The following is a 9,987-nucleotide window of genomic DNA, read 5'->3' as shown; positions in this document are numbered from 1 at the left end:
GTTATTCTGAGTAAGCTTTATAATTCATTTTATTATTTATTTATATTTTTATTTTCACTAAATTTATTTATATTTAAGGAAGCCTGCTACTAAAGTTGTACCATCGCCAGAAATTCCAGAGAAGTCTTGGTCCGTTCTTTTTGTTGGTTCCATGTGCAGTGTGGATGATAAAAATTTTCTTATGTAAATTGAACTTTTCTTTATTCCATCAGCTATTGGAGTCAACTTTGAGGTTCAACTTTGGGTCCATGTATATTGTTATGTGCTAATTCTGAATATTAGTGGATGTGTATGTTCGATGTGTAGTCCAGTAATACAGATAGTTCCATAAGAACATTTTTAATTATTACAAAATTAAACAAACCAATAAACTATATCTTTTTCGTCCCATAATTTTTTATTTAATTTAGACTGCTAAAAAAAATGTATAATAATTATATTGTAAATGGAATTAATAGAGTCAAAATTCTCTTAAGTGGTTATCGGTAGTATTAGCAATTTGTTAAAACGATCTGTGAACTATTTTTTAAAATTATTCTATAATAGTATTTTCCAATAATTCCAAAAATAATGTAAACAGTTTTGGAGATCCGATTTGAACAATAAGAAATAACAATAGTATAAAGAGTTTTATAGATCATTAGGTAAATGAAAATTTTTTTTCCATACCGATTTTAAGCTTAGACCACCAATGGCATGTGGTCATTGCTAAGCAATATATATGTGACATATAAGCGACAGTGTACCGTTTTCAATATAATTGAGATGTTATTTAACGCGTTTTACAATAAAGCATATTTATATCTTTCAAAATAATTTGTTTTATCAATACCACAGTTTGTTTTATTACCTGGGATCTTGGAATATCCGAATGTCTGGTAGTAAAACAAAGTATATACCTTATTTGGACAGAAAAGTAAGCTCTACCACTACTAAAACCAACTAATCTACCGTTAGTCACTAAGAAATACACTGCTGTATTGTATTTTGACCGTCACTTTTCTTTATAGCGATCAAAACAATGCTAGAAAAATGCAATTGATAAGACACCTACTTGACGCATCCCACCATATTTGTTGATTTTATTGCTAACAATCTACTTTTGCATTATATATTATATTATATATATTACCTTCTGCTCAAAAAGTATCCAAAGTATTTTGTTGTTTGTTAACTACTCCTTAAGTAATAGACCTTTTTTGAAATGTTGGTACACCCAACATTGTACCATATGCCAAATATGGTACAAATTGGAGCGCCATCTGTCAATTAGTTTGTTTACAGCAGCTGTTAATGTGAGATTACCTCAAGTGCATTTAGCGATTTTTACTATGGAAAATTCTTGTTGTACGCGATTTTTTGATCAAATATGGCACCACTGTCATCGCTCAAGCACCATATTCGCCAGATCTGAATCCGTGCAACTTTGTTCTGTTCCCGAAACTGAAATTGCCCTTTCGTGGTAAGCATTTTGAGTCCATTGAATCGGTAAAAGAGAATTCGCTGAAGGAACTAAAACCCATACCTGCGCGGGCCTACGAAAAGTGTATGGAAGATTGGGTTAAGCGTTGGCATATGTGTATCGCTTCAGAAGGAGCATATTTTGAAGGAGATAAAATAAATTTGGAATAAAATTTAAATTTGTGTGTTTTATTAACAAAATCCGAGTACTTTTTGAGCAGAAGGTTTATACATATTTTAGCCGATTAAAATGCCATAGCTGTAAGCTTTATATATAATAATTGTTATTCATTTCTTATTAATTGTTATTAATTTCTATGTAATTTAAAATGAAGTAAAATTAAAGCTAAATGTTACTACTACTATATTATTATTTATTATATATATTATTTAAAGGTTTTTGATCGACAAATGCTGATAAACCATTCTACTGGCTCTGGGGTTATTTAAGCGTACAGGATTAAAGTTAGCTTGTGATTTTCTTAGTTAAGTCCACCCTTAATACTTTGAAAATTGGATGTAAAGTGTCTCTGCGACTACCGTCTGAAATAGACGCTTGCTCACATTCTTGAGTGAATGTGGATCACACAATGTTTTCTTGCAATGCGATAGCCGATCTGTAGGCGATAACTGCTGACGTATTGAAGTTAATCAGATATCATGGTATGCAGTTTATAGTATGGAGTTAATGCGATATCATGGTATATGGTATATAGACTTTTTATTCAAGTATTTAGATACAAAATGTAGTTTTGTAACTACTTTTGAACGTGGATTGCAATTTTATATGACAGTAAAATACTTATGATGACAAATTAAACAAATTTATTTTACATTTACTTTTTAAATCAATTTAAATAAAATGAAAAAAACAAAAATGAAAAATTTTTAAAAAATTCTGTAATATTTTGTTTTGAACCAAGAATCTGTGTAATATCTTGTATGGATTTAAAAGATGCCACGCCGAAGAAAAAAAATTCACAGGAGTCAAATAATAACAGCTATTTTGATGATATTTTACCTCATAGGAATTATAGTGCTAATCGGTCTTACATTTTTAATACGTGGCATCGATCTGCATATTATACTGAGCCTAGTTGGCACAGCATTTATTGGAATAGGTATGTTATGGGTGTGATATAAAAGAATTTAGAAAATAAATTTAAAATATTCTCTATTTAAAAGGCATAATGATGTTTCGATTACTGAGAGGGCGACGAACCCGATGTATAAAATATGTACACCTCATATTTCATTTATTGGGGCTTATTATCTTGATTGCAGGGTTTGTATTACTGCAATCTCGCATGGAACATGATCATATGCTACCAGCTTTGCTCACCTTTTCTGCTATTATCTTACAGGTAAAAAGGAAACTTTAACACTTTTATTGATATGTTTCAGAACTTCGATGATCCTCACTTAAGTAATATATATTTTACATTTTGACTCCTTAGTTTGTTATTGCGGTGTTTATATTTGCCTATTTGTACGAATATCGACGTTTACGTTTATTTTTTGCACCATTTCATGATATTGTTGGAGTATGGATTTTCATCTGTATCGGATATTGTTGCTTTTACCATTATTATTTCGAAAATAATGACGACAAAGTTCTTTTATTGGTTCACATATACAATGCTGTTGCTTGTATTACTCTCTTAATGGTAGTTTTAGTGATAATGTGCCCTTATTTAGATTGGGAACTGGTAAGTCAAACAGTTTTGTTCATCTGCACTCTATGATATTATTCTTTTAATTCTTTTTAGGTCGGTCGAATATGAGACAATTAATGATGGAAGAAGATGTAAGTTATTTTCCTTGAAATACATATTTAAATGTATTTAATTGAATTCTCTTTATCCCAAATTAATATGGATCTTAAAACATTAGATTTGTCATTAATTAAGTGTTGTAAATAAATTAATTAATTTGTAAATTTCCTTTGAAAAAAATTTAAGCAATTTGTAAATAGTAAATTTAAAATGATATACATTGTGATAAATATAATGCAGTTCTTGTTGCTTAGGGTTATATATATACTCACAAGTACTATCATAATATAGATGTCAAAACTCTTTAAACATATGGTTATAATACTATAAATAATTTCTATAAATAATAACTCTATCGTTTGGGTAATCGCCTTATTTCATTCAGGTTCTTTCCATAAATTTATAGTCCTCCATTAATTTGTCTCGTCCATATTTTATTTGGAGACCTATGTTTTTTGTTGTCGTGGAAAATATAAACAAGATTTTTTTACTGCTGTCTTATGCAGCCCAACGTAGAATTCGACCAATCTACTTATATTTTTCTACCATGATTAGGTATATGGTATTGCACTCATAATTCTTCAGTCTACTTATTAGATGTGCTAGAGACTACGATTGCTGAAGCATTACAGAAGCTGACGTTTATATCCCATAAATTACTCTTACACCAAATCCGGAATTAAAAGCTAAAGTGGAATGCGGCTAATCACTTATATTTCTAGACCAATTTTTTCTGGATAACACTGTATTTGAATTATATTTTCCCAGTATATACATTAGATGTGCTTAAGATTGCAACTGCTAAAGAAGCATTTATATTCCAGTTTTAAATCTCATACGAAGGTTTTGAAGCGACTGTAGAATGAAACCAAGTCACTTATATTTTTGAATTATTATTTTCTGGTTAATTATTGGCTGCTTGGTTCTGATCCACAACTGGGTATTTGCTCACAAAGTTTTTTTGAATCTGATGTTAATATTTTAGTTCTCATTCTGATACAAAATTGAGGATTTAAAGCCATTGTAACATTAGACTCAACCATTCATATTTTCAGATTATTATTTTCTGATAATTGTTAGCTGTTTGGCTATGATCCATAATTGAGTATTTGGTATTATATATAGTCATTATATTTATTAGATGTGACGAACTGTAGTTCGCAAAGTCTTGCAAAAGCTGGTGTTTATATTCAAGCTTTCATTCTTATACAAAATCGGGTCTTCAAGTTTGTAGTTATTTATTAAAGATAAATAAAATTAAAATTTTATTAAAGATTGTACTATTATAAGTTTGTTTTGTATGTTCCGATAACCTTCAATATCATATTAAATATATAGTTCTTGTTCATATCTTGTTTAGGTAAAGTTGTTCATCAACGTAGCTTTCAATTATCTTAAATGGTCCTTTAATGGTCCCTAAATCTAAGTTAAGTCGTGAGACAGTAGGCAAATGTTATATATATAATCTAAATTGCTAAATTTGTTGGGTATACCGAGTATCTCCTTCCCCTTTGCAAATTGTTTTTGACATTCTCTTAACAACATTGATGACTATATTAAATATAAAATGAAAGTATGGAGAGTAATCTACCTCACCGTACTCCAAAGTTCAGACTGCATAGAATTCAATAAGGGTATTGTACCAAATTAATAAACTGTCCTCGGTTACTTTTGTATGCAAATACTGTTTATATAGCGTCATGGAGTACTCCAACGAAACCTCACTCCATCTGAATAGAAATCAGATATATGATGTAGCGTAAACCATAAGCTTACTCTTTTTGTTTCATATTTGAAACTTGGCGTAATGTGGTAATCATTTAGATGACAAAATTCTAATTTTTAAATACTTATTTATTTAGTCGGTTTTTTTTACATCGAACACGTCCAGAATTTTAATTATTTTATTAATAATTTAATAGTTTCTTTCTTGCAATTATGTCATTAAATTATATATATATGGAATAAAAGTTTCACACTTTATGTCATGTTAACATTAGTAAAGGATCCATTTCGTCCATTAAAAATCATAAAAAAACCCATCTATTCCAATTAATAATTTTTAATTATTATTCAAAGCAAGTCGTCTAAACAATTATTTATCAATCAAGTAAGGAATGACAAAATTTTTACAAATTTGTCAATTATTTTTGAAAAATAAATACAATTTTTTTTATTAACTACTTAAGTACTTTTATAAATTAATAATAAAAAAAAAGATTATAGAAATGTAAATTTTGAAAGATAAATTATCTCTTCCGCTACTGAGGATCTGTTTATTTTTATGTTGTCTGCTTAGCTGTCAAAAACATCTTAATGAGATTTTTGTGTCAAGGCCTGGCAAATGAACGATAAATATATTTCATTCAAATCCACATTCACTTCTTTCCGTTTTTTATTTTTTATTTTATTTTTTATTTCTTTTTTGGTCTTTAATTAAATTTGCAGTTTATGTCCAATAAAGCGCGAGAAATCCTGCTTAAGCTGAGGCAGTTGAAGTTTTCGGATTACATAAACACGTCTCGAAATGATAAATTTCTTTTGATGTTTTTTTTTTGAAAGTGATTAAGTCATCTTGGTTCAGAAGTAAGAGTTTTGTGTAGCTGTGAGGGTACCAATTGTCAGGATGCCTCGTTAGGTATCTGCAAAGTAAACCGCATCAAAAATATTAATGATCCATGTACGGCTTTAACTCTTATGCTCGTAATTGATAAATCATATGAAGAGCTTAAGTTCCAGAAGCATTTAAGACTTCTATTTATTAAAGTTTAAATACAGTTTTCTCAGCATAAAATAAAAATATTAGTACTATAAGTGCTGGTATTAAATTATTTTTAGTTTATCGTAGATAATCCTAACAAGTAGGGAAAGAAATTTTAAGAGGTAGTGTTTAAATTTATAAGTAAATTTAAATGAATATATTTATGTATATACGCATATATATATCTGGTAGTAGTTAGGGTTACTAAGGTTAAACTAATGATCTAAACCTTTCATATATTTACAATAAAATTATTAACCTTGCAATAATTCAACATATAAAAGTGATAGAAATAGAATAAATATTTAAGAGGTCTAAAGCCAAATATATTTATAAATATTAAATTTTCTTTTAAATTTTCCCTTTTTGGTCTATAGATTTACAAAGCTGTCAAACGCTTTATCAAAATCAAAACGGCATCACTTTAGAATTATTCAAAATCAGAAAGCCTATGATATTCCATGAACAGATCAAAGAGGTAAAGAAACAGAACGTGAGATTTAAATGAAGGATCAGATAATTAAGAGTATTAGAAGGGGTCTGCAAAGTGCCATTCAGGTATGAATGTTCAAACATCAAGTAAATGTTCTGTCTTTAAATGACTAAGTACTAATATTTGGTTTAAAAGCACTACTTTAGATAACTTATCTTAGAAAGATTTTGCTTTGAGAATTGACACTAATAAATTATCTTTGTCGAGTAGGATTCGTTATTCCATACATTTCAATTAACTCCTTTTCATTTGTTGATAGTAAGTTTTTGAAATCGACAGTTATAAATATATCTGTTTCTCGATTGTAGTTACATTAACTTCAGTTTTCTTACAATGTTATGTGCAGTATATATATCACTACTATTTCTGCCTTGATTTTATCATATCTCAATAGTTCAACTATTTCTTTGTTTTCGTATTAGGTTGATGAGAAAGTGCTCTTATCGGAATGACTTTAAGGCATGTAACTTAGTAACCACAGTTTACCTTTAAGTTTGCATTAAGTTCAGTGCAGGTATAGGTTCTGTATGCTGAATTACCCAAAGATAACTAAGATAATAGATAACAGGTGATTCTGAATTTGGTGATAGCATGTTTCACTTTGGAAGAATGTTGTTAGCTGGAGCATATCTAGTTTGAAATCAATGATTTATCGGAATAAAGATCTTAAAGATAAAGATTAAGAAATTTTTGTTGTTGACTCCAATCAACTGTTGGGATTATCACACTCTTTAGAATTATCCTGAGACTTTTCAAACAATTTTTATTAGATATTCTGCAAAAATTGATATAATAAAACTATATTTTCAAAAAATTCACGGATTGTATGAAAGAATTTTTCTCCGCAAACTTGACAACTGTTTCGATTCTATAAATTTCCTAGTGAATAGGTATATACACAACTATTTGTTTATTAATCAATTCAGATTATTGTAGTTTTGGAACGATTGGAATTTAATTATCCAAGATTGTATAGATACTATAGCTGCTAGATAATTTTAATAAGCATTGTTATTATGCTAAGCCTTTTCCGAGTTAGTACATCTTTACACTTTTACTCTATGATAGCTGGGGGTTCTGCACAGTATCGCCCATCTCACTGACTAATTTGAGTATTCCGTACAGCACCGAGCGGTTAGTGATTACTCTGAGATTAGATAGTAGGGTTTCGCACTATCTAAGTTTCTGTCGGTTTTCGCATATAGCTTCACAACTCTGTCCTTTATGTATTTTTTGACCGGATCTAATCATAATCGATTTGTAATTGCCTTTAAAACTTTCTATAGCACATAATTGAATGGCATGTACTTCTGTTTTAAAATCGTTGGGAAAGTTTTCTATTGAAATGGATTTATTGAGTTTGTTGTCGTGAGCACAATGGACTTCTATGACTGATAGATATTATTTTTAGTTCCACATTTTTTGAAATTAAGAATTATAGAAATCAGAAAATATGTTTTTGTTAGTAAAGTAGAAACTATTACGGACAGTTTTTTCAAAATTTTTCGTTTATGTTGAAGCTATTTGAGCCAGTGCACTTGAGCACTTTTACTCTTTTTTAACTCGAGGTATTTTCAAAACCCCTCTTTACGCTTTCACTGGATTGTTGTTTATCACTTCATCAAACTAAAGTGGTTTTTTCGAACAGTAGTGAAATACAACAACAAAAATTTTATTTATTTTTATATTATTTTAATTAATTGAATTTTTGGCTGACCATACAGCTGTTTCGAGTATTGCCAAATACCCATCATCAGTGGTCTTGGACATAATTCTTGTATTTAATTATTCGTAAATAAAAACTAAGCAATAATTGACCTCAGATCTTCATACCTCCCCGAGGAGCCGAGGTGTATTCAAGGTATATTCAAAACCCCTCTTCACGCCTTGACTTGATTATTGTTTATCACTTCATCAAACTAAGCAATAATTGACCTCAGATCTGCATACCTCCACGACGAGCCTGTATCCTGTATCGGAGTAGTATTTTTTATATATGTTATATATTGTATAACATTTTTAGACACTAATAAACTATTAATGGCCCAAGCTAAAATTATAAATGTGCATATTTTAGTATTTAAATAAACTGTTAAGTATTGAAATAAACTATTTAGTATTAATTATTTATAAAATTAGTTGCGATTTTGTTCTTTTTCGAAATTTTTGGAAATAAACATAAACGTAAAAATATACAATATAATAAAAATAAATGAATTGTTTCATAAACATTGAAAATATGCGTGCCACATGTGTTGTAAGAAAATATACACTATTTCAACATTTTTTCCATACAAACTACGAGTTATACGAGTATTGTCTCGACGAATCTTCTCGAGGCAGCCTCAGATACTCATAAAATGTTGAACTTTGCAATTTTTCAGACTTTTGCGTTGAATTATTCAGATTTTTCAATTTCATTTGTTAAACCATGCGTGCATAGTAAAAAATTTAATTTTTATTAAAATTAAAAATTTTTAGTTTTTAAATAAAATGTCGATATTTTGAAAATTTTTTGCAACTCTTTGTATCATCAAATAAAATATGAATACTGAACTTTTCTACTGAAAAGTTTGGTTTTCATATGAAAACACTTGAGAGAAGTGTACCAAAAAGTTTCGTAGCACTGACAGAAGTGTATGGAGCCCATCTATTCACACTTCATAGTTTTTAATGGGAATGAACTTTTTGATATTTGGCAATTTATATTCATTAACATTTGCAAATATCAGATGATGTTACTTATAGTACAATTTTTTTAAACATATCTTCAGAATCATAATAACTTGTACATATTTGTATAAAATATGTTTTATGCGAAACTTTTTCACTTGTATATTATTTTGTTACATGTATTATGTATATAGATTAAAATGTAGTTACAATAAATCCCATAATTTTGCATAAAATTGAAAGTTTATTTCCCATAGTAAGAATGATCCAATTAAGGTCAATTATGCACCATTTTTTTCGATAACTTGTTGCTATTTTCAAGGTAATTTCCTCTATGCCTCTCTCATAGAAGTCTTCGTCCCTATTGGCAAAAAATTGAGACAGTCAATTTTCACAATCCTCTCTTGTAGTGATTTTTTTACCAGAAAGATCGTTCGTCATGGACAGGAACAGTTGCTAATCACTTGGTGCAAGGTCTAGACTATAACGTAGATGCATAAGAATTTCCCAACTAAGCTTTCGAAACTTTTGGCGAGTCATTATTGATGTGTGTGACTTGGCGTTGTCCAGATGAAACACAATTCTTCTCCTATTGTTTAAAGCTGGCTGTTTCTGAGCGTTTGCTTTCAGATGGACCAATTGGTGAACTTACAGTTCCTAGTAAAGAATTTTGCCATAGGGGAGCAGCTCATGGAAGATGATTCTGGAATCAATTCATAACTGATTCCAGATAATATTTGGTCTTTTGGTTTCTTATGGGTTCTATTCTAACCTTGCACGACATATTTTATTATAGAGATTAGCAAAGCTGTACCATAGTCAAT

The 9,987-nt window shown here is 29.3% G+C and overlaps 1 protein-coding gene across 1 annotated transcript; it reads left to right on the top strand.

The window, feature by feature from the left end:
* Positions 1 to 2,364: 2,364 nt before the first annotated feature.
* On the top strand, positions 2,365 to 6,549 carry LOC119672186. Its single transcript, XM_038083178.1, has 5 exons — positions 2,365 to 2,582; positions 2,647 to 2,825; positions 2,919 to 3,170; positions 3,231 to 3,268; positions 6,375 to 6,549. Exons 1-4 carry the CDS (start codon positions 2,417 to 2,419, stop codon positions 3,243 to 3,245), a joined length of 612 nt encoding a protein of 203 aa, XP_037939106.1. The 5' UTR covers positions 2,365 to 2,416; the 3' UTR covers positions 3,246 to 3,268; positions 6,375 to 6,549.
* Positions 6,550 to 9,987: the final 3,438 nt, after the last annotated feature.

The sequence above is a fragment of the Teleopsis dalmanni genome, chromosome 1 (genome assembly GCF_002237135.1).
Source record: "Teleopsis dalmanni isolate 2A chromosome 1, ASM223713v2, whole genome shotgun sequence".
In the NCBI taxonomy this organism is placed as follows: Eukaryota; Metazoa; Arthropoda; class Insecta; order Diptera; family Diopsidae; genus Teleopsis; species Teleopsis dalmanni.
This window is presented reverse-complemented; position numbering and strand designations above follow the sequence as displayed.

Excerpts from the sequence above, each read along its gene's own strand:
- LOC119672186 (XM_038083178.1), top strand. The coding sequence starts at position 2,417 with ATGCCACGCCGAAGAAAAAAAATTCACAGGAGTCAAATAATAACAGCT. Across the intron at positions 2,583-2,646 it reads CACAGCATTTATTGGAATAG|GCATAATGATGTTTCGATTA; the intron begins GTATGTTATGGG and ends TCTATTTAAAAG. Across the intron at positions 2,826-2,918 it reads TTTCTGCTATTATCTTACAG|TTTGTTATTGCGGTGTTTAT; the intron begins GTAAAAAGGAAA and ends TTGACTCCTTAG.